This window comes from Canis lupus, chromosome 37 (assembly GCF_011100685.1).
Source record: "Canis lupus familiaris isolate Mischka breed German Shepherd chromosome 37, alternate assembly UU_Cfam_GSD_1.0, whole genome shotgun sequence".
In the NCBI taxonomy this organism is placed as follows: domain Eukaryota; kingdom Metazoa; phylum Chordata; class Mammalia; order Carnivora; family Canidae; genus Canis; species Canis lupus.
In genome coordinates, this window is record NC_049258.1 from 21352685 (window position 1) to 21377775 (window position 25091).

At 34.0% G+C, this 25091-nt stretch overlaps 1 protein-coding gene across 5 annotated transcripts in view; it reads left to right on the forward strand.

Moving 5' to 3' along the window:
- Nucleotides 1-25091, forward strand: part of SPAG16 (sperm associated antigen 16) — a 907696-nt gene that overhangs the window by 704380 nt on the left and 178225 nt on the right. The window contains exon 16 of one of the 5 annotated variants that reach the window (XM_038585673.1): nt 24888-25016. The exons of the other annotated variants lie outside the window; for them this stretch is intronic. Coding sequence (XP_038441601.1) covers nt 24888-24979 — 92 coding nt within the window. The 3' untranslated portion in view covers nt 24980-25016. Of the gene's footprint in view, nt 1-24887; nt 25017-25091 lie in introns of those variants that run through there. 5 annotated transcript variants of the gene reach the window in all.

Here is a 25091-nt window from a genome sequence, read left to right on the forward strand (position 1 = left end):
AGCAATCAAGCAAATGAATTTAAATTTTAAATTAAAACATAAAGAATAGAGAATGCCTAAAAGATAATTCTGATCTAGTCAAGGTTTTGAATGAAAGCTTCTCTAACTTCCAGGCCTCTTGCATTACAGTGACTTGAAGTATATTTTTAGAAGGCCCCTAAAATCACAACTACATGCTATTGAATTCCACCCAACACCCAACACACATACCCCTATACACACACAGACTCACTGAGAACAGAAAGTGTAGCAATGATTTAAGACCCTATGTTGTCTATGAACTTTCCTGGTCTTTAATCTTCTATTTCTTTTCCACTAGATTGATCATGGAATAAAATGAGCTGACAGTTTATCTCTTTCTCTTTTCTACATTTTGCTGGAGATGGAAAGAAAAAAAAGCTATAGCAAAAGAGGGGAGGGAAACAAAATTGAAGATTCTAGATATATTTATATTACATAATAAGCTCGGTTCTCAAGAATTTTATTCACATTCTTAGACATATTTTTGAGGCTATGGGTAATGTTTCCTTAATTTAAGGTAAATATACCAGTGCTTCTGGGAGTAAGCTGGACATTCACATATGGTCTTTATCCTTTTAGAGAGTGTAATCTAAAATAGATATGAATAGTTAACCAATTGACTATTTAACAAATAGATTGTGCATGTTATACAACCAAGATTAAAAGAGAATAAGCTTTTCTTGGAATTTTTTCTTCTGTTCAATGTAACTGCTATGAGATTACAGACATGTACCTTTGGTATATGCATCTCATAATGAGGATGAAAAAGACTATAAATCTTTGAGCCAAAAGGCTAGTAGTTTTTGTTTTTTACATTTTACTTTTTATCTTTTGCAGCTTCTGCATAATTTATAAGTTGTAAGGATACAGATTTACAAGATATATAGGTAACAGTGTGGCATATCAGAACTAAGACCAAATCATGTGCCCCCATGGATTCTGTGATTTTCATATTTGCTTTGCATTTTAATCATTTTAAGGAACTGATCTCTTTAGAAGGTGCCAGAATCATGGACATAAATACTAGATCAGTTATCTAGATTCCTTCCAAACTTCTATACAAAATTTTTGAAAAAATGAATACAACATACACCTTAAAAATTAAGTAATTTTATTACTGTGATCGTCAGTTATATATTCCTTATATTCCAAACTATCAAGAACTCTATAAGACGTCATAGCAATTAAGTATCTGGCATATAGTAAATATTCAAATACTTGTTGGAGGAATAAATGACTCTAACTTTTGGGTATTTTGCTAGTATAGCAGATTGGTGGTAATCTTCAGTTTTATTCTTTTTCCTCTTTTAAAAACATTTCCTTGCACTTCTAGATCACCCTGCTGCTTGCTTCTCTCAGTTTAAAAAACTAAACATATACTCTGTATTTTGCAATTGTGGCTATCTGAACTTAGGCTTGACCAAAAGTGGATCCGTTTCTGTCTCCGTATGTTACCTAAATGTTCTTCTTGAGATTACTGTACCCTATTATCAGAAAGGGATTCACTCAAGAACAAATAGTAGGATATTTGGTGAAGAGAAGTATAAAACAAATAGGAGTTATTCTTGTTCTATAATAAGAATTGTAGAAACAAATAGTTATAGGTGTTGGTGCAAAGGCTCAGTGATCTCAAGGCATTTACTTCTGCAAGTCTCTGGGTGCTTCTCTCTTGGATTAAAGGGGGTTGCTACAGTTCTAGATTTATTTAAGTCAGGAAGCAGAGGGCAAAGGGGAGGCATGAGCAGCCTTTTTCCCTTCAGTAAAGAAAGTAAAAACTCTCCCAGGAAAAGACCCTAACAGGCTTTTGTTTATACCTCATTGACTTGAACTCTGTTGCACAGCAAACCCTTGAACCCTGTTGCACAGCAAGCCCTTCAGTAAAGAAAGCAATAGCTCTCCCAGAAAAAGACCCTAACAGGCTTATGTTTATACCTCATTGATTTGAACCCTGTTGTACAGCAAGGAACGCAGAGAGAAGGATGGAGGGGATAGTTCAGCTCTTGATTCTTCCTTCATTTTAGCTCAAAAAGCCATCCTAGTTGTTTGGATTCCCTTCATCCATGTAGTCAATCCTTGTGGTATCTGCTCTCACCTCCTAACTTTTTTTTACTCTAAGAAGTAGAGTTTTCTCATTGTTTCCCCAAATGTACTTTTATGAAGCCCAAAAGTTTCATTAACTCTCCATAAATAGAATGTTCCATCTGAGATTATAAAGAAACAATAGCAAGAGTCTGAAGTTTAAGCCACATGAAAAGTACATCTCTTAAAACATTTGAAGGTTTTGGCATAAAAGCTGCCACATTATCCCAATACAGCCATTCCCATTCAAAGTGTGGTATTTACCATGCATTTTTTATAGTACAAATTCTCTCTCTCTTTTCTGATATATATATATATATATATATATATATATATATATATATATATATATATATATGCAGGCTCATGCAATTATGGAGGCTGACAAGTTCCAAGATCAGCAGGGTGAGCTGGAAAGCTGGAGACCCAGGAGAGCCAATGGTGTAATTCTAGTTCATATTTGAAGGACTGAGAACCAGGAGAACCAATGATGTCTTTTGACCTGAAAGTCAGTGGCCAGAGGCACAGGAAAAGCCAATATTTAAATGCTTACTTCCAGTTTTTTTTCTACCCATCTCATTATGGACCAGTAATAAAGAATGGGCATAGCAGCACTAGTTTGCCAACCACATGTCACATAAAATAAATATGCTAGCATTATGACACTTTGCTCTTTATATTTACACATGGTAAACATCTCTTTATCATTCTTTGGTCTAGATGATAAATGTATGATTCCTGGTACCATTTAAACAAAAACTTGATCATAATTATCTGATATTACAAACCACCAAGGAGTGTTTATGTCACATAAATGTAAAGTTAGTCAAAACCTTTGAAGCTTTATTGATAATGCCAACACATCCCAACATAGTCTCTCTGTAATTGCTAATCTTCACTAGTTTATTACAAACATAATTGTGATGGCTGGGCTAACCCATAACAAATTAATGTTTAGGACATATTTCCTTGGCCTTACTTAACAGAAAAAGATGTAAGCATTCCTTTTTCACCCCACAATGTTCTCAGGAAGAACTGCAGTACATTATAAGGCCAGCTATTGGTTGAATATTACTGGTACATTTCTTAAGGGTGACTCTGCAACCAGTTTCAGAGCCAAAAACAAAAGGGCATAATTTGATAAAAATCTTATTGCCTGATAGCTTGCAGACATCTGTCAGCAGTTTGGGTTTCTTTTAAAGGGCAGCACATGGCTGACTGATCTCATAGTAGGATTTATAAGAGTAATTATTGCCATATAATTCAATAAATCACTTTTATCACTGAAAACCTAAAGCTTTCAAATTTTCGCTTTCTAGTTGTTGAGTTCCTAGGGAGAGAGGTTTCTGTAACATGAATTCTAATTCCAATAGAAAGCTTCAGTAAAATTTAAATAATTTAATGACAAAATAGAAGTGATGATTACAAGTCCTTTTATAAATTTAGTCTTTGCTTTTGCATTTAGAATATTGCTATGAATATAAAAAAAACGGCAGCTGGACATTTTAGGACCACATTGCTTATTAACATCAAAAATTAGATGTGCTTATTAACATCAAAAAATTAACATGCATAGCTGACTGACAATTAAAGTAGATTTGCACAAAAAATTTTGACTTACGCAGAGACTGAAAAAATGCTTCAAAAAGTGCTCATTCTCAAGGCAGCACTGCTTTCTAAGCACTTCCACTATAATCCAGCATGTACAGATATTTCAAGAAAATAACCTTTCTGAGCTTGGATCTGCCTCTCTCATAAGAGTATTACGTGCGTAAAATGAGACGTTTTATGTAAATTAGTGAGTACAGTTCCTGCCACATAATAGGTACCTGATAACTTATGGTTATTGTGGAGAAGCTTATTTCTTAGTTACAGGGCAGAAGTACTTTGTATTTAGAAATGAGAATATTAATTTGGAGCAAAAGAAGAAAATATACTGGCACAACACAGAGTTACCTGTATTAAACGTCCCTGAATTAATTCGTATCTGATAGGAGGAGTTTATGGAAAGATGATGAGACAAATGAGATGTGATGAAAGAACATGACAAAGATGAATTTACGTAAGCATTAAACAGTTATAAAAAAGAGCATGTATATTATTTTATTCCAAAGAGCTGTATATGAACTGGAGTGGTTCGAGAAGTTTCTACAGAGAAGGCAAAAGTTGCAGGATAAAGGAATACCGAATTAGTGGTGGAGACCTAACCAAATATGTCTATGTAGTCCAGGACTGAGGCAAAAGACTGAATGGAATAGATGTAGGGTTATATGGAAATCAGAGAGCAGAGAGACCTGACCATTATATTAGGAGCAGTTCTTTGAAAAAATTTTTTTCTTTTAGATTTTTATTTATTTTTGCAAGAGAGAGCACATACACATGGGTACATGTGCATGAGCAGAGGGAGGAGCAGAGGGAGAAGCAGACTCCCCACTGAGTGGGGAGCCCGGAAGCAGGGCTCCATCCCAGGACACTGAGACCCTGACCTGAGCCCAAGGCAAATGCTTAACTGACTGAGCTACCCACGTGCCCTTAAGAGCAGTTCTTAAACACATACAATATGGTTTTGCCCCTTTATCCCTTCAACCTGGTTCTTTCTTTCATATCAGTTTTCACATTCTGTAATTATCTTATTTTTCGATTTAATTTATAGTCTCTCCCCCAACTACAATGTAAGTTCTATTAGGGCAGAGTCCTTGTCTGTCTTCTTCAGCATTCTATTCAGACATACTTAGCAGTATACCAGACATAAAATAAAATAGACAATGTTCAAAAAATAGAAATTGCATTAATAAATTAATGGATGTAAACTAAAAAATAAATTAGTTCTTTTAGCAAACTTTACTGGATAAATCATAAATTGGCATTGGAAAGTATTAGTCAAAGAATTCCGTGCTACCTTCACCCTACCACATTGTCGTCCACCATAGAACTGTTCTCAATGACTCTCTACTGCCACAAGGCAGAACCATTGTTGCCCCTGGTGAAGCCACAGTATAAAGCAACAGACCTTTCAAGTGCAAATCTGTGGTCCAAGTGTAAGGAAGAGAAATTTTGTGAGAATCTAATCATTTGGGGTTTTTTTTCTCTCCTCTCAGCTAAATGAAGAATCTATGGAGAGAGGGGGAAAAGATGAGTATAAGAAAGGCAAGTTACTGGGAATTGAGAGCAATAGGGAGAGATGATGATTAAGTGATTTACCAGATGTACAAATTACATGGCCAAGGAATTAAGTGATTTTCAGATGAATCAGGAGATGTTACCATGGAGGAATAACAGTGGCTGAGAACCACACGGCTTCCTCTCCCTCCTATTGCAATAACATTATGTAAGCTCTCCAGAACATATGTGCCACCTGGAAGAAAAGGGAAGAAGGGAGGAAATGAATGCTAAATTGACTTGGTGTTGTGAGAATTGCCAAAATGAAGTGTCCCTTATGGGATGGGAAAGAGATCAATACAGAAAGGTGTGCAATATTAAAATAATTTCTATAGAAGAGACAAGGAAAGCTTTTTAAAGGTTACTGTCTCAGGAACCACTATGATGGGACACTACATAGGCGTAAGATAGTTATACCTTAAATAAGTAAGCATGTATTAATATATACTTCCACAGATACATGCAAAATTCCTATATATTTCTGTTCTAATCCATAAGAAACTTCTCTTGTTTTAAATAGTTTTCAATTATTTCTTGACCTTGACCAAGCTGTTTATCAGTTGAGGGGTATTGTGTTGTAACTTATTTATTTTATATTGGCATTTTGGTGTTGTAAATCACTCAAAATGGGAAAATAAAATCTTAGGAACCCAATTTTACCATTTGTTCTGATTATAAAACCTAAGCATTCATCTATGCACCCATCATCATTCATTCAATAAATATTTGTCTCTTTTATCAGAAAACAAAAGCTTTTCCAGGCATTATCAGCAGTGTTAAGTCTATAACTCATTGGCCAGATGTGAACTGTATGCCTCCCCTAGATGTAAGGGAAACTGGGAAAGAGTCCCTTCCATCCTTGCTAGCAGAAAGCAGCAAGGATGAGCAAAGTTGGGAATTGTCATGTGAACAACCATGTCTACCATAATAAATAATGGAAAGAACCTCAGGTTAAGAAAAATCTACCCAACCAAATCTTAGCTGTCTCATTCTATCAAATTACTCTTATAATTCTCTATCTCTTAACCTTCCCCATTTTGCTGCTGCACAGAGGGGGGGGGGAACGCAATGAAAAAAAAAGAAAAGAAAGAAAGAAATGAGAATGTTATGGTTTCTAAACTTTTGTTTAGTACAAAGTCCTATGATGAGCTGTTTCCTCTATCCCCACCTCCCCTCTTTTATTATCAAAGTGCATTTTGTCTATTTTAGAGATTTTCAAATTGGAGAGATCTTTATTTATGACCTTGAAAGCTGAGGCTGTAATCCAGCAACACCATCTAGAACCATAAGAAGCCCAAGTCAAGAGAAACTGAATAGGTCAGAGTTTCTGCCCCACTACCTTTGCCCAGACCACCTCCTTCTTTTGTGTCTCCACTTCTTCCTAATTATCCGCCTCGAACACAGCTCAGTCTCTGACTTGACAATATGAAATTGGTTCACTAAAGCTGGAGAATGAAAATCTGCAATTGAAATTTGAGAGGCACTGCCAATAAAGCATTGACTAGACATGCCATTAAGTATATTTGAAAGTATAATGAGGATCTATAGGGAGACTTATTCTTGTCCCATACAGTCTCTCAAAGATGAGTATTCAGTCATTCAACACATGTTTATAAAGTGTGTACTGTGTGCCAAGCACTATATAACAGAATATGTGTTCCTTTGTTTAGGCACAGTCATAATGCAACATCTGAAAATTAAGTCTAGATGCAGTCATTTAAATTACTTTTTATACTTGATTTATAAAATAATTGAAAGTCTACATCTTGAATGAAAGGAGCACATTAAACTAGATATCAGTATTTTTTTAATATATTTCAAAATCTAAACATCCTTTGGAAACTAATCCACGTGGAATATTTCTTCATATTCATAAAAATGCAAACTCTTTGCAAATGTAATTGCTTAGTCTTCAGAGGCAAGATAGCTTTACTTGGAAGTCTCTCCTTAGTCTTATACTTATCTGCTATGGCCCTGAATACTAATTTTAGGAATACTGAACTCCCATTAGTCAACATTGTTCAAATGTGAAAATGTGTTAATACAACTAATCCCACACTTCTTAAATAACACATCCATCCTCGTAACTTGCCTTTTACTCATATCAGAGTCATCAAGTCATCGACTAATTTCATGATAATCATTCATTGACTCAAATGTGGGATTCTTCATCTCTCTCAGTGCTTCATTTAGAACAGGTTTTGAAAGTCTGAGTGTGATTTCAGAGAAAGTGAATAGTATTTCATACTTAACAGCATCACTTGACCAAGAAAGCTTAAATCTTTACACAAAAATCGTGGCTTTTTCTCTTTTAGTCATGTGAATTCTAACTTCCAGAACTAACAATTCATATAATTATCTTGTATTGCTTAGATTTTTACAGTACTCTTCACAATGATGCCCCGTGACTCCTTCAAGCTTTTAGCTGCCGAATGACAGACTCACAGCTATTCTCCTTCGTAGATTAACATTAGAAAGCAGAATTTGCATCTGGACACTAGGCCTTTACTCATCAAATCAGCAAATGGAACTAATGTGGAATAACAATGGAGAGGTAGCTTTCAGAACAGAAGACTAGGAGGGATTTTTAAAAAACATGCAGTTCACATTTTTAAAAAATCACAAAAGCCATTAAACACTGAATATATCTTATTTTTCATGTCAGTTAAGGTTATCATTGTCTTTTCTAGGACATTCATGATTATCATGCTACAAGTAATGTTGAGGATTTTTTTGATAAGCATTTTAAATGCCAGTCATGTAAATAGCGTTCCTTGTCTTTGGATAAAATCTATGCTTTACCTGTGCATTTTGCACATTTTAAAATATAGACTTGAATTGGAGAATATTTTGGGTACAGTGAAGTGTAATCCTAGGAGACTATCACAAAAGCAGCAAATGCTAAATGTGATTTTTCTGTGTTAAATTCACAAACAGTTTTTTAAATATTTTTCTTCATGATATTTTGATAGAGTGATTGAAATACTCTAGGAAATAGATTTTTAAGAGGTTCTTTTAAAAAAATCAACTTAATTATAAGTTAACTTCTTTACATGCAAATTAATTCATGGTGAGTACTTGAAGTAGATATGTGTGCTATCAAAAACTGAGCTAACATAGTTTATCTTTTGGGTTACCAAAACTACCAACAATCCTCTTTAAAAACTAATTAATGCCATGAGGAATTTTCACAAATTCAGAACTTTAGTTGGAAATAATTGAACAATTAAGAATTTTAATTAAGTGAACCAATCTTCAAAATGGCCACCCTACCCTAAAATTCTCTTTTATTTTCCTCTATTGCCTTATTTTTCTCTACCTTGACTCATGCATAGAAATACATGCAGTGAGATACAAATCACTGTCTAGACCCTCATACTATAGTGTCTCTGGAGTTTCCTCCAGACCTTTCCTCTGTCTGGGTCAGTACAGACACTACTCTTTGGTACTCCTCTTAGACTCAAAGGTAGATAACAAAGATTAAAAAGAAATTTGGGACGTTTGCAGACATCCTCTCTTCCTCACTTAACAGATTGTATTGTTTGCTTTGGAATTTATCTAGAAGAGATGACGTAAAAAGTTTAGAGCACTTTGCATCATTATTTTTTCTTCACATATGCCCCCAAATTTTGAAAAATAACATTATACACTCTTCCACAAAGTTGCTATCTAAAATTGCTTCATAAAATTAAGTGTTCACAAAGGGTGTTATTGCCAACATGTTGTATATGTTGTACTTGTGCTATAAATATATTTTTGCCAAAAGCTTGTAGCTGTAGGTTTAACTTATTTGCCATTTATGATAAATGGTAAAAAGCCAGGCCTTACTCTCAAACCAATCAGTCAAATCAGGCTTATGTCATTATCAGTTCAAATAAAAATGTCATGATATGTTCTCAAGGTGGCTATCTCTTCTGAACTCTAGGAAGATAAAATGGATAAAACACTAGAATAATAGATGATAGGTAGATATAGATAAGATAGAGACCCTCTAGAAGAAGCCTTGTACCTTGCCCTGAGATTTTGGTTAGTTTGGTGCCTTTGGAAAAAGGCACAGCTACCTTCAGTATTTCTTGCCAAAGCTCTTTTTGTTTTCCTTGTAAAACTCTTGCATAGGAGCCATAAATTTTCTAAACGTTTCTTGATTGGGCATGTCTGCCTTGGTTGTACCCAAACCCATAATATACTTCTGTTTAGCAAAGAAAGAGAAAGATGATTGAGAAAAGGGAAGCTCAAAAGGAAAAGCCAGGATGATGTGAGCCGGAATGGTGTGAACCAATTTTAAGAAAAATTTGAGTGGAAGCTGAGATTCTAGAAAATGATTATCATATAGCTGTGTGCTTGTGAACCCAGAGGAGGTTCTGTGTGACTTCCAAAGGTACATGTGCACTGATTTTGAAAACCATTGTTTGAAGTGCCCCTCAGCTTTATTGAGATATGAGTACCATATAACACTGCATAAATTTAAAGACTTAAAATGCTTTTAATGCTGAGCTTCAATTCTAATAGTCTTGAATTCAACTAGTCTGAGTAAATCCTTGGATTTGACTTTGAGAAAACAAGACTGAAGAAGTAAATGGCAAGAAAGAAAATAAATACTACTCTAAGAGAAACTATGTTGAAGGATTCACCACACAGGTTGGAAGTCTGTGAAGGCATGAAAATCTATGATTCCTTACTAAGCAGAAATTTATGAGAATTTGGACAAAAAAATAGAGGACTCCAAGAAACCAGGCAGTTCTACCTCCCAGTGACAGTCTTCATGTTGGTGATAAATTTTCAAAATATTAAGGAAGGCATATAAGTGATTGATGTAGAACAAAGTAGTCATTTTCTCCTTCACTGCTTTAATGTTTCTTTTTCCTGATGCTTTAAGAAAATAATGCCTGTGTGAAATAATTAATGAATAATGTGAAATTTGCTACTGAGTAATTCTACAATGTGGTAAAGCACTCTGTTTTCTATTTCTTAAAGAGAAACGAAGATTTGTTTCTTCTATTAAAGATTGGTCCTGCCATCCCCAGGGGTAAAAATCAAGGAGAAAATACTATTTTGTTTGCACAGTTTATTTAGCCACATTTAGCTACTATTTTTGTAATAGATTCTACCAAAAACTGTTTTTTTCTCTCTTTGTCATGTACTAAAGTTTGTTCTGTTTATTGCATTTAATGGCATTATTCGATCCTTTATATATTTTGGTTTTTCAAAGAGACAGTTTTAGTATTTTATGCTATTTGGGATATTTAAGTGTTTCTCATGTAATATTTCTTCTCTTTAACAAGGACTCATGGGTAAGCAAGATCCGCTGTTTGCCAAATTGTACCTGTGTAAGATTGTTGCTCTGTCGCTATAATGCATTTTCAAAAATAAGTAGTGAAACTGCAATAAGCTTCTGTTTTACATCAGATTCCTTTTAAAGAAGAGCTTGACCCCTTGGACAAGGATTCTTAGGCAAGGGAGTGCACTTAGGAGAACCTTGTAATGGAGTGAGGGAAGCAGGAGCCAAGCAGCAGTGAGGTTTCAGCTTAAGTCCGGCATCAGCCTGACTCATGGGGAGCTCTGGAGCATGATTAGCACAGTAGCGTTGTCCAACCTTGAGGCAAAGACACAAAGCTTTGTGCCCCCATATCAGTCACTTATTGGCTGTAGGGGGCCACATGAGGATAGAAGGTGAGGCATAATTTCTCAGATATTTCCAGGTAAGATGCTTTCTAACAAAATGTTTTTTTTAAGAAAATTACACCTATGCATAATTAGCAGCCAATAGTCCCAGCAGCTGGGGAATGGGTACTGCACTGACTAGAGAAAGTGTACCTGGCCAAAGCCCCAACAGCCTCTGCTATAACTGCTAAGCTAGTCAAATACTTTTGTATAATTAAAATGTTAAGAGATTTCATTAATTATTTTTAACACTCAATCCAAAGTAAGATCTTGTGTGTGTGTGTGTGTGTGTGTGTGTGTGTGTGTGTGTGAGAGAGAGAGAGAGAGAGGGAGAGAGAGAGAGAGAGAGAGAGTGCATGTCTGTGAGAGAAAAGAAGAGAAACTGTGTGCCTGGGAGAGAGAGAGAGAGAGAGAGAGAGAGAGAGAGTGTGTGTGTGTGTGACAGAAGGTTCATTTGGTTCATTTGGTAGAGCTCAAGGTTACTACTGCCAAGATTTCAAGCAGAATATCTCAGTTAAAGAAGTAAAGTCCTCTGGCAGTAATAGATCTGTATGATTTACTTGCTGTGTAACCTTGGATAGTTACTTAACTTTTCTGAATTCACTTCATCATCTCTACAACTGCTGTCATAATATCTACCTGTGGATTATTGTGAGACTATGTGCAAAGATTGCAGACCAGAGGGAGATACTCGCTAAATGATGGCTCCTTTTTTGTATATTGTACAGATTGTTTTATCATTCTCCATTTCATGACTTCAAAGACTTGCTTTGGAAAACAAAATGTAGATCAAATGAAAAGTTTTGGCCACAGTCATGCAAATGCCATCTCTGCTGACAAAAACAACATAAAATAAAATCCTAACACTGGGTGTCATCTCTATGCAAAAAATCAGAACATTTAGTTTTTATTCTTTTTATTTTAAATGAGAAAGTTCTCTGACACTGCTGAGGGGGATAAAGCAATGCACCATTTAAAAGTACCATTGTGTCAGCAGAACTGGTTGGCACTCTTAAGAGAGTTACTCTTTAGATAATACTCAGATATTACCATCAGATGATAAACACAAGTTGGACAGGCAAGATATTTAAGACAGTCGCTGACACATTCTGAAGCAGTGCGTTATTATATAACCTGTAGGCATGAAATAGATGATAGACCTTCACTGGGCTTTAGATTTTTTTTTGTTGGTCACCACTAGATAGTGATAGATGAAAGATCAGACTTGTTTAAAGATAAAAGTAACACTTTGGATCTCCAAAATCAGCTAAAGGTAAATCCATCTACTTAGACCATGGTAGTGAAAAAGTGTATGCACTAATATACATATGAGTAAATCTTGCTAGTTACTATTTACCAACTTCCCTCCCTCACTCTCATTCAGAGACACTATACTCTTACATTACAAACTGTTATAACAAACTTTGGATATTTGGTGTCTGAAACTATAACTAAATTAGAAGCAAGAGAATGAGATAAAAGAAGGATACCCACAAACTCTACATTTTCATTTTGACCTCTAATAATTGCAGAGCAATAATTCTTCAACTTTGTGAAAATTTTAGTAGAACAAGATATATCTATGCACTTTAGATCTACGCTATAGGATGTGCTGGTCAAGCAAATATTCTCATTTTACATGTGAGAAATGACCCAGAATGTTTTTGACTTTTGCAAAGTCACAATACTGGATTTCAAATACTTGTATTAAATCTCCTAGGCTGTTTGCTTATCTGAATTTTTTAGGAAGATTTTTTTCCCCATAATCCAGGAAGCACTGCTCCTGGATCCATTTGATAAAGGGGAAAAAATCCTCATGTTTACTACTGGGACTGGAATATATGTCCATATCTTTGAGTCAGTACGTATTTATTTATATAGCATCTGCATGTGATAGCCACTGTACTAGACAGTGGTAATCCAGTGGTGAATAAAATAAACATGTCTTAACCCTCATAAAACTTAAAGCTTATCATGTAACTTGGCAAGCAGACACAATGCAAGTAAATACAAAAATAATTATAACACATTTTGGATGCCATGAAATAAAAGAACAGAGAATGGAAGAGAATAATTGGCAAAAACTATAGGGATGGACTCCTGAAGAAATAACATTTAAGATAAGACACAAGATGTGAGGAAGAGTCAGCCAGGTGAAATGATAACAATGAGTAATTTGTAGGAAGGCTCTGAGGGGAGAACATACTTTGCAAATTTTAGGAGTCAGAAATGAAGTGTGAGAGTTTTAGACTGTCTTGGTGGTGGGTGGTAAAGCAGGGAGATGGAGATGGAACTATAGACAGCTTCCACTTTAAAGAGTTTGGATTTTTATTCCAAGTTCAAATGAAGGCATGAGATGGTTTTCAAGCAGGGGGATGTATTAAGACCTCATTTACATTTTAAAAAAGCTCACTCTAGGGGGTTAGGAGTGGAAGTGGGCTACTGTGAAATGCAATATCAGACTACAAAAGAGGCAGTGGGGGTGAAGAGAAGTGAATAATACATATTTGAACAAACTTTGGAGGTAAAATTGACAGAACATGGTGATGGATTGTAGATGGGGGTGGGGGAAGAAAAGTGACTTGACCCCTAGATTTTTTACTTGTCCCAGGGACTAGATGAATGATGTGCTGTGCCATAGAGGAAAATCTGTTTTCCTAAATTTAACCCTATGTTGTATGTCATAACCACCAGCATTCTATGCTCAGGGAAGGTGGAAATATAGAATAGAGGGAAGAAACTGCATTGGAAAAGACAAAAATCAACATGCCATTGCAGTTTTTCCCCTTTGCCCTTTGAGCTTCCACTCTTTTCTCCTCTGAGACCTTGGCATCTTACCCTCTTTTTTTTTTTTTTTTAATTTATTTATGATAGTTACACAGAGAGAGAGAGAGAGAGGCAGAGGGAGAAGCAGGCTCCATGCACCGGGAGCCCTACGTGGGATTCGATCCTGGGTCTCCAGGATCGCGCCTTGGGCCAGAGGCAGGCGCCAAACCGCTGCGCCACCCAGGGATCCGGCATCTTACCCTCTTTAGCATCATAAAAGGATTTGACATTTTTTTAGATTGAAGTATAGTTGACACACAATGCTACGTTAGTTTCAAGTATACAACATAGTGATTGGACAACACTATATATTATGCTATGCTCACCACAAGTGTAACTGCCATCTGTCGCCATGCAAAGTTATTATAATAGCATTGACTGTATACCCTATGCTGTACCTTTCTTCCTCATGACTAATTAATTCCATAACTAGAAGCATATACTTCCCACTCCCCTTCACCTATTTACCCATTACCTTACTCCCTCCCCTTTGCAACTACCAGTGTGCTCTCTGTATTTCTGGGTCTCTTCCTGATTTTTTATTTGTTTTGTTTTTTTAGATTCCACATATAAGTGAAAGTACATGGTATTTATCTTTCTTTTTCTAACTTATTTCTTCTAGCATAATCCCCTCTATGTCTATTCATGTGGTAACAAATGGTGAGATCTCATTCCTCTTTATGGCCAAGTAATATTCCATTGTATATCTATAGATAGATAGCTAATTCCATATATATAGATAGATATAAATATATACCACATCATTTTTATCCATTCATCTATAGATGAACGTTTGTGCCATGTTTCTTCTACATCTTGAAGAGCTTCATGATGGTTTAGATACCACTTAACAAGTGGGATAAAAAGGAAACTACTTAAAACCACCTTAAGATAGTGGTAATTATTTAATAGTTAAGGAAATGCAGAATAGAGACAAATATCATGCCTAATTCAGAATGATAGAATGATAAAATATCACTTAGCCTCAAAATATTCTACTAATTCCAAATTACAAACCACAAAAAAATGAAGAAAATGGTTGCAAATTATATAGAAACACGTTGGCAAAGAAGGACGAAAAGATAAATCCAGTCTGTATACCTATTATATTATTAGGAGTTAAATAAAAATAAAATGCATCATATTCAAATTAGGTAAATTCCTTAAATTAATTGGATTTAATATTCAAGTATCAAAGCCAGAATGCTAATATAGGCTTGAGCTAAAAATAACATAGAGAAGAGCTAAGGGGTAGCGTAATGTAGTGAATCATATAGCACAACACAATCTATCAAAACTACAAAGCCTACGATTTTCTTCTTTATATTAGATTGAAAAATGACTGGAGTATATGGTTATAAGGATAAGTAATGAGAAGTCTAATTTGAGAGAAAACTATGTGATATTATCTTTCTATGATAATATATAACTCTAACAGCCACAATTAATAATAGTTAAAGGCTTAAATGGCTCTGGGATATATAGTTAACAGAAGATAGGTATACCTGTCAATATGAAGCTTTGGAACATTACTCAGATAAAGTTAGGGCGATTAACCTGACAGCATTCCACTGAATTTCTGACCACAAATAAATGTTATAAAACTCATGTAGGTAAAAAAATGACTTAATAGTATTAAACATTTGACACAGCATATTTAAGTTGATCATTATCCAATCATAACTTAGAAATCAATGAATAAATCCGAATATGCAATTAATGCAAATAAATGGGAAAAAATCCTTATTGAACTTATATCCATATTTTTATATTACTATTATTTTAAAATAGTATTAGCTTTGTTTAGGAAATAACCGAATTTCTGAATCAATAAAGTTCAATTTAATATAAAACATCAATCTTTTGGAAGTATTTTATAATAATATATGGGCTAAATAATAAATCCTCATAGTAATACCAAATATCTAACATTTTAACAGAAAAAGTTAAAATATCATTGTCATTGTTAATAAAATTGTTCTAGATACTCAATATGTATTTAGTTCACAAAACTATCTTTCAGATTTCTATGTCATTAGAACTCTACTTCTGTTATTTATCTTTTAGTGCTTTTTATTGATATTTGTGTGATGGCAATGTGTGGTAATATCAGTTTATATGACAATCATCTGTGTATTTTTCTGTATTTTTCTTCTGTTGATTCAATCCACTAATGGGTAAAGTGCTTATGAAGACATCGAGGACCATGATTTTAAAAAACCAATTTTATATAATGTGAAATTATGTATATATTATATATGTATATATAAGGAAATATATACATACAATGAAATATTAACATACTCTTGTCAGTAAAAGATAATATTTGGGCCACATATACTATTAAGTGTTACCTGGCTATTAGTAAAATAACCAAGGTTTTCATATTCTATGATTACATTCATCTATCATGTATAATCTAATAAATAACTTCCACTTCACTTCTAATTTGGCAGTAGAATTGGCCTATTATTTAATTATTTAAAATGTAGAAGATAAACCAACTAAACAAGTGGAAACCTAGAATAATTTGCTAACTAAAATTTCTTAAAAGCACAAATCAATTTCTAATTCACTCAAAGATTATATTTTTAAAACGTGAAATATTTGTACTATTTTACCTTAAGTCATAATTGAAAAAATTACATTTATTGAAAAAAATTATTTGTATATTTCCTTATAATTCTTTGAAGATATAAATTTATAAAAAATAATCCTAAAGGGATCCCTGGGTGGCACAGCGGTTTGGAGCCTGCCTTTGACCCAGGGTGTGGTCCTGGAGACTCGGGATCGAGTCCCACGACCACGTCGGGCTCCCGGTGCATGGAGCCTGCTTCTCCCTCTGCCTGTGTCTCTGCCTCTTTCTCTCTCTCTCTCTCTCTCTGTGTGACTATCATAAATAAATAAAAATTTTAAAAAAATCCTAAAAAGTATAAAATTTTTCAGGGTTTGAGAAAAAATAAATTCTAAGATTTCTAAAACAAATATGGAACATGGATCCATGGTCAATATTATATGATTCCAAATTCCTGTTTCTTTCTATACTAACCCATTATCATTTTTCAATGTTTACTGTACAAAAATATACATAATGTAAAATTAACCATCTTAATCATATTTAAATGTATTTAGTGATATTAAGAACATTCATACTGTTGTATATCACCACCATCCACCTCCCAAACTTTTTCATGTTGCATAATTGAAACTCTATACTCAATAAACAATAACTCTCCTTTTTTCCCCTTTAGAAACTGCATTTCTTTCTCCATGATTTTGACTACTCTGCATAACTCATATAAGTTGAATCATGCAGTATTTGTTTTTTTTTTGTTATTCGTATATTTTACTTAGCATAATGTCCTTGAGTTTCATCCATGTTGTAGCATATGTTAGAGTTTCCTTTATTTTTAAGGCCGAATAATATTCCATTGTATGTGTATACCATATTTTGCTTATCTATTCATCTGTTGATGAACACTTGGATTGCTTCTACATCTTAGGTATTATGAATGATGGTGCTATAAATATGGAGGTACATATATCTTCTCAAGACTCTACTTTCATTTCTTTTGGGTCTATGCTCAGAGGTGGAATTGATAGATCACATGGTAATACTATTTTTAATTTTTTTTGCAGAGCTGCCATATTGTTTTCCACAGCAGCTGTACCATTTTACGTTCCTAGAAACAATGCACAAGGGTTCCATCTTTTACATATCCTCACCAACATTTGCCTTTAAAAAAAAAAAATAGTAGTCATCAAAATGGATTGGAAGTCTTATCTCAATCAGGGTTTCATTAGCATTTCCCTCATGATTAATAATGTTGAGCACCTTTTCATAAATTTATTACTCATTTTATACCTTCTTTGGAGAAATATCTATTTAAGTACTTTTCCCAGTTTGGAATTGGGTTGCTTTTTGTTGTTATTGTTGTTGCTGTTTAGTGTTGGATGTTCTCTGTAACATACTGTATATTAATCTTTTATCAGATATATGATTTGCAAATGTTTTCTATCATTCTTTAGTTTGCTTTTCCACTTTTATAATAATGTCTTTTGATGTACAGAAGTTGTTTTTTTTTTTTATACTCTAATGAAGCCCAATTGATCTAGTCTTACTTTTGATGCATACACATTTGGTGTCATGTCTAAGAAATAATCATCAAATCTAATGTCATGAAGCTTTTGCCCTATGTTTTCTTCCAAGAGCTTCATGATTTTAGCTCTTATATTCATGTATTTTATCCATTTTGAGTTAATTTTTATGAATAGTGATATATATATAAATATATATATATATGGTGATATATATATAAAATCTTTCTGTTGACATTTCCATTTTGTTCATACATCATTTATTTTCTCCTTTATATCTATGTTCATAGGAATAATGCACTAGACATAGATATACCTTCTGGTCTTTCTCAGAGATAGTTTCTGGGTTCTTTTCCCCCCTTTGAAAAGGCCATACATCAGTGGTTCTCTATATGCCTTCTGGAAATCAGATTCTCTCCTTCCCTGGCCCCAAAGTTGCTGTTTTTACTTTGCTTTGTTTTGTTTTGATTGCTGTAGGCTTTTTCCAAACAAAGAATCAACCTGAGGTGTAAACTTATGATATTCCCCGGTATTTTTTGAGCCCGTGTCTTTCCCTGGTCATGCGTGGTCGCTTTCCAATTTCTCCATTATATGTAGTTGATTTTAAATGTCCTACTCTTTAATATTTGCTTCCAAAAGGGGACAAAAAAATGAAAGGCCAAAGGGAAATGGATACTAACTGTTTAAATCACCTGGAATCCTTTCACCTGGGGAGGATTTGTAATAATGCCTGCCTGCTTCTATACCTGTATCTTTATGATCAGATGTAGCAATTAGCTACCAGAAAACAGATCCCCAATATATGCCTGCCCTGGCTTTTGCAAGCTGTGTGCAAGCTGCCCTAGGACATATGCATGGCTGATTTCCATGCGACTGGAAAGTAGTGGATCTGTAGTTATGGCTGGGCTAATTGCTAAAAATGGAGTAAAATTAACTTTAATTTACCAGGTAAGCCTTCCTCTGGAAGTTGCAAGCCTTCCAAAAAAGTTACATCGGACAGATTCTGTCCGTGCAGTAGTTGACTAGGTGGAGAGACAGATTTTTTTCTCACTCTAGCATCTTCTCAGAAACGTCTCTCATTGGCTTTTTTCCTCAGTTGAAATATAATTGACATATAACATTACATTATTTTCAGATATACAACATAATTATTCAATATTTGTATATTTTGCACATGATCACCACCATACGTCTAGTTAACATCTATCACCACACACAATTATTTTTGTCTTATGATGAGAACTTTTAAGTTCTACTCTCTTAGCAACTTTCAAATATACAATAAGGTATTATTAATTATCATTACTATTCTGTACCCATTAGTTTTAAGAAAATAAATCAGGTTCAAACTATTTGAATTAAGTAATAGTTATAAGACACTGGCTGAAACACACAGTAACCCTAAAGATATTTGCTTCTTCGAGACAATTAACAGGTCACCCATTGAATCAATCTAGCTTTTTTGTCTTTGCCCAGAGACTAGAAAAAAAATCTGAAAAAAATGGTGTCAATATTACAAGATTATAGATTCATACCCTTTTGTGCATAATAATTAAAAATATCTTGAGGCACTTGGGGGGCTCAGTCAGTTGAACATCCTACTCTTGGTTTTGGCTCAGGTCATGATCTCAGGGTTTCGGGATGGAGCTCTGCATTGGGCTCCTCACTCAGCGTGGGGTCCACTTGTCCCTCTCCCTTTGTTCCTCTGGTCCCCACCCTGCTCTCACTCTCTCTCTTAAACAAATAAAATCTATATAAAATCTTTAAAAAATAATTAAAATATATTTTTCTAAAGATGGAGCCAAGTTTGTCTATAGGACACAATTAAGTACAATAAATTGTTACTTCAGAGATTGTTGCTTTGGCATCAGCATATCAGGAAAATCTGAACAGAGATTCTAATACACCTATTCCTTACTCAACACTTTTAATTCATTCTTGAAAAACTCACTGCTAAGTAAAAATGGGACAATAATATGTTTTTGTTTTACTTTTAATGGGAAAAATCATGGTATGATAATTTTTATGATACATTCTACCCCAAATAGTCAGTTCTTTATACATTGAATGGATGAGAGACACCTGCATCTTCCTATATGATTTTTTATGAGTGAATTCAGACTATGTTAATTCATAGTATATGACACGATGGACATAGTGGTTTAGAATTTCTGTTTATAAAGCAATCAATTGGAAAGAAAAGGTAACAGCATGAGAAGAATGTTTTTGCTCCTAAAAACAGCAAAATTACCATATTCTTTAGAAACATTTATTTCCATTTTGTTAGCTAGCTTGCTACTGAGGATGTATACAAGTTAGGTCATTTCACTATGTCCTTTATAATACCTGACATTTTACATGTCTAACACTTTACATGTCAGTGCTTGACATGTAAAGTGACTTGTAATGACACAATACCATTAAAAATTCTAGAATAGGCCATTTGACATTTTCTAACAATAAACTTTGGTCAAGTAAATTGATGAGTATACTGTTTCCTGTACTGTAATGCCAAACACTTCGTTTTAAGGAGGAAAGTCATTTATACCATCAAAAGCAGTCATTTGATAAAAATAGTTCAATGTTTAAAAATTTCTTAAGACCAAAAGATGTTAACTTGACAGTTGCTTTATGATATGTTTAGATACAGATTGAAGATAAAATTATCTGAGGAAAGATGATATCGCTAAAAAGATGGTTGAACAATACAGTAGGGTTGCTGATGACTGTTAAGAATATAAATGATTAGTATTTAATTTAAATTTGCCTCTATTTTAGAATATAAAATCCTTTAGTAAGATAAGATGTGTTAATGTTTAAAAAGACTTCAGAATAGTTTTTAATAAAAATCATTGAGAGTGGATAAATTTGTACTATAATTTATGCAACAATAAGACTAGAGGTAAAGAAACTTTGAAAGAGAAAGACTGAAGCAAGAATTCTGTAGAGAGGGGGGAGTAGAAGGCAGAAGTGATCCTGAAACCACATGTACCAGTGGAAATTTGAGCTCATTTTAAGAAAGACATCATTCTTTCCTCAAAACATGAAAGTCATTTTTTAGTTTTAGCTATATTTTTAAGAACCAAGGGACAGAATAGCACCTAGGATACATAAATATACTAAAAGCATTAATATCCAAACATATTCAAATAGAAAAAACAAAGGAAACGCTTTTTTTTTTTTTTTTCAGTTAGTACTATCACAGAAAGCATCATAGTTTTTTTTTTTTTTGGTTTTTTTTTTTTTTTGGTTTTTTTTTTTTTCCCTGCTCTCTGCTAAGCCACTAAAGAATACGATCCTGGGAAACACACCTAAGGGAATTACCTTCTCTTTTGATACTTAAAATATTCCTACAATATCATAAAAGCCATATACAAAAAGCCCACAGTGAATATGATTCTCAATGAGGAAAAACTGAGAGCTTTTCTCCTAAGGTCAGGAACACAGCAGGAATGTCCACTATCACCAGTACTGTTCTACATAGTACTGGGAGTCCTAGCCTCAACAATCAGGCAACAAAAAGAAATGAAAGGCATCTGATTTGGCAAAAAAGTCAAGCTCTCACTCTTTGCAGATGACATGATACTCTATGTGGAAAACCCAAAAGATTCCACTCCAAAATTACTAGAACTCATACAGCAATTCAGCAAGTGGCAGGACATAAAATCAATGCACAGAAATCAGTTGCATTTCTATAGACTAACAATGAGACAGAAGAAAGAGAAATTAATTAATTGCATTTACAATTGCACCCAAACCATAAGATATATAGGAATAAACCTAACCAAAGAGGCAAAGGGTCTGTACTCAGAAAACTAGAACACTCGTGAAAGAAATTGAGAAAGACACAAAGAAATGGAAAGATGTTCCATGCTCATGGATTGGAAGGACAAATAATGTCAAAATGTCTATGCTACCTAGGGCAATATATACATTCAATGCAATCCCTATCAAAATACCATCCACTTGGTTCACAGAGTTAGAGCAAAAATTTAAAAAATTAAAAATAATAAAACATAAAATGTTCATAAAGTTCTATTTTTTAAAAAATGTTCCCACCATGTAAGGGCAGTGTAGAAATTCAAAATTGAGATTTTTAGGTATAGCAATTTAAGTTATTTTCTTTTATGTTACCAACAAAGATGATTTATTCAAAGTAAATGAAAAAGCCTTTATTTCCTAGATATGAGAGATTTATTGTTGATGATGAGGATAATAAATCATGTTGAATATAACTGGATGGTGTCTAATTTCAAGATAAATCCCAATATTATTTTCAGTGGTGTGTTTTATTTAATTTTCTAGTTATGTTATATCTCAGAGAGCTCTTTTATAAATTTAAGTAGATAATGTGTTACTTTGGATGCTGAGTCATTTTTATTAGTGTGAGGTTAGAAACTTTAAGTCATTGACAAGTATAACGCTATCTTTTCATCTCTATATCATAAATTTCATATTTTTAGTATATTTTTATTTCTAGAAATAATTACATATATATGTGTATATATTTATTTATTAATGTGGGCCAAATTGATGTGCCACTAATACTTCTGTACTAACTCATAGTTTAAATATATATATAATATATGTATATATATGTATGTATATATATATAGCATATCTCACCTTTTTTACTTTCATTGAAGATACCACACATATTGTCATGTAATAACTTGTTATCCCTACAAATAATAATATATCAAAATATGCTATATAAAGCTAAATATGTCACCGTTTTTGAGGGAACATTGAGCAACTGATCTAAAAAAAAAAAAAAATGAATCCCAGAAAATTTATAAAGATCTAAGTCAGAAAAACCATTGCCAAAGGTTTGATCTCAACTTCATCAAGTTGATTCCAATATAACAGAATATGAGTTTTAAGGAGGTAGTTTCACTAGAGCTGCTGGAAACTAAACTTCCCGTGGGAACTCAGTTCTACCTGGAGGACGTGTGTCGTTACCCTGTGCACCTAGGCATTCTGGGTGGTTGGACCTCGGCCTATGACACATAAGAATTAGGCCTGTTTTATTAGCCCTCGTTCTTTAAAATTGAAATGTGTCTGTTCCTTAGCCCGCTGATAAAAATACCTAATTGCTTCAGAGTCCATCAGAAAAAGATGACTTTCCTTTCAATGATCCCCATTAACATCAGTAACATTTGCACTTCAGCCTGTCTAGATGGATGAGTCATCCTGCTCTTGGACCTATTGTGTAGCATGGCAAACCCACAGGCCAAAATATTACCTTCAGATTACAGCTTTGTAAGGGGTATGATTTGTCTATTTCTGCCTACACTAGACCCTAGAATTCTGAATCTAATTATCAGATAGGGTCCACCCAGTTCAGATGCTTGTTCTTTAACAATTCCTGACTAGATTGTTTTATGTGGTACTTACCAAAGCAGTGAAAGATTTATTGTTACTTTCTTCCACACTCCTTCCCCTCTGTTCTCTTTCTCTCCCCATCCAATTACCTCTTCCACCATAAAAATTGATAGTTTACTCTACTTGGTTATGTATTCAGTGAACATATACCGTGATTTTTTTTATTCCAAGTTTTAATTTTTGCTCATTAAGAAGAGGATCCTATCATTCAGCAATGGGGCTGATCAACTGATAGGTTTCTAGTTGCTCTTCTCAAATACCAGATCCCAAAAGGGTGGCTTTATTTTCATTAAAGATTCTTATTTGTTATGTTTAGTTTTTCTTCATAAATATACTCCAAGTAGAAGCTTAAGTAGCTTGTCTTTCAAATTATTTTAATTGAAGATTTTACTTTGTATAATGAACCTATTAAAATATTGGTTATAGTAAACTAGTATAATGGTTAAGAACATGGGTTCTAGAGCCAAATCTCAATTCTGAATTCTGAATCCCAGGTCTTCCACTTTCTAGTTGAATTAATAGCTGTATGATAATGAGCAAGATACTTAATCTACATATGCCTCAGTTTCTTATTTTGTAAAATGAGGATTATAATAGTACCTTCTTCATAGGTTTGTGGTAAGAAAGAAATATTTGGTAACAACATTGCCCAGGACATAGTAAATGTTCAATAAGTCAACACTAGTTTTGTTTTTATACCTATGGGATGAAATTTGCTATTTTTGAACCCAATTGTTCTGCTTTTATCATTTCACTTTTGTTCTTTTTTTTTTTCTGGCCATTGTAATACCTACATACATACTTCTTTTTCCAAAAGCTATTACAAAATTTTAAATCCCATTTGCTGAAAGGACCTTTTCCTACCTAAAGTCCAGACTCAAAATAGATCTCTTCTTAAGTGTCTACACATTTCTGAATATAATACTTTGTACCCACTCTGTTAATTTAGGTTGTTGCTATTTCACAAGCCCAGTAGCCTGGGGATATAACTCAAACTTCTAGGTAAAATTAAAGAGCAGAAACTTCCAGGCTAATGGTAGAGACACCCACAGCAGCCTATCAAAAATTGAGATTTTTGTGCCTCATACTCCTACCATTACTGTCTCCTGGTCTGTAAAATAGCAGTAGATAAAGCTATGATTTATTTGAAGTTTTGAAGAGCTGCTTAAATAATCTGTGAAAACTGCACAAACAGCATATCCTCATGATTTAAACCACGAGACACGACTCTGCTCTTCTTCCTTCTTCAACACCTTGAAAAGAATAGTATGGTCCATAGGAAGGGATATGTCTTTGCAGCTTACCTAGTCTTACCACAGAAGTAATAAATTCTGACTCTTGGTTTTAGGTATTGTTAGCAATATAGTTATCGCCCACAATATGTTACTGATACTAATGCCCAAGGCAATGATGTCTTGGCTTTGCTTAGAAATGTTAGCACTTTCACGTGTATTAAGACTAATTGAGGTCACTAACTTACAAGCTTCCATAGTCAGTGAGATTACATAAGTTATTAATTTGACACCAAGAGCCTGTACTTAATTAAGCATGTGTATTAATTTTTAATTTGATAACCACAAAGAAATTCTTTAAAATTTTTGTTTTTGTTGCCTTTGCTCTTTACCAACCACACTTTTGCACTTGTCCTCCTTGTCAAGAAAAATGGAAGTTTAATGGTTGCAAGAAATACCAGACTTGGGACACCTGGGTGGTTCAGCAGTTTGGCGCCTGCCTTCAGCCCAGGGCGTGATCGAGTCCCATATCAGGCTCCCTGCGTGGAGCCTGCTTCTCCCTCTGCCTGTGTCTCTGTGTCTCTCATGTATAAATAAATAAAATCTTAAAAAAAAAAAAAAAAAGAAATG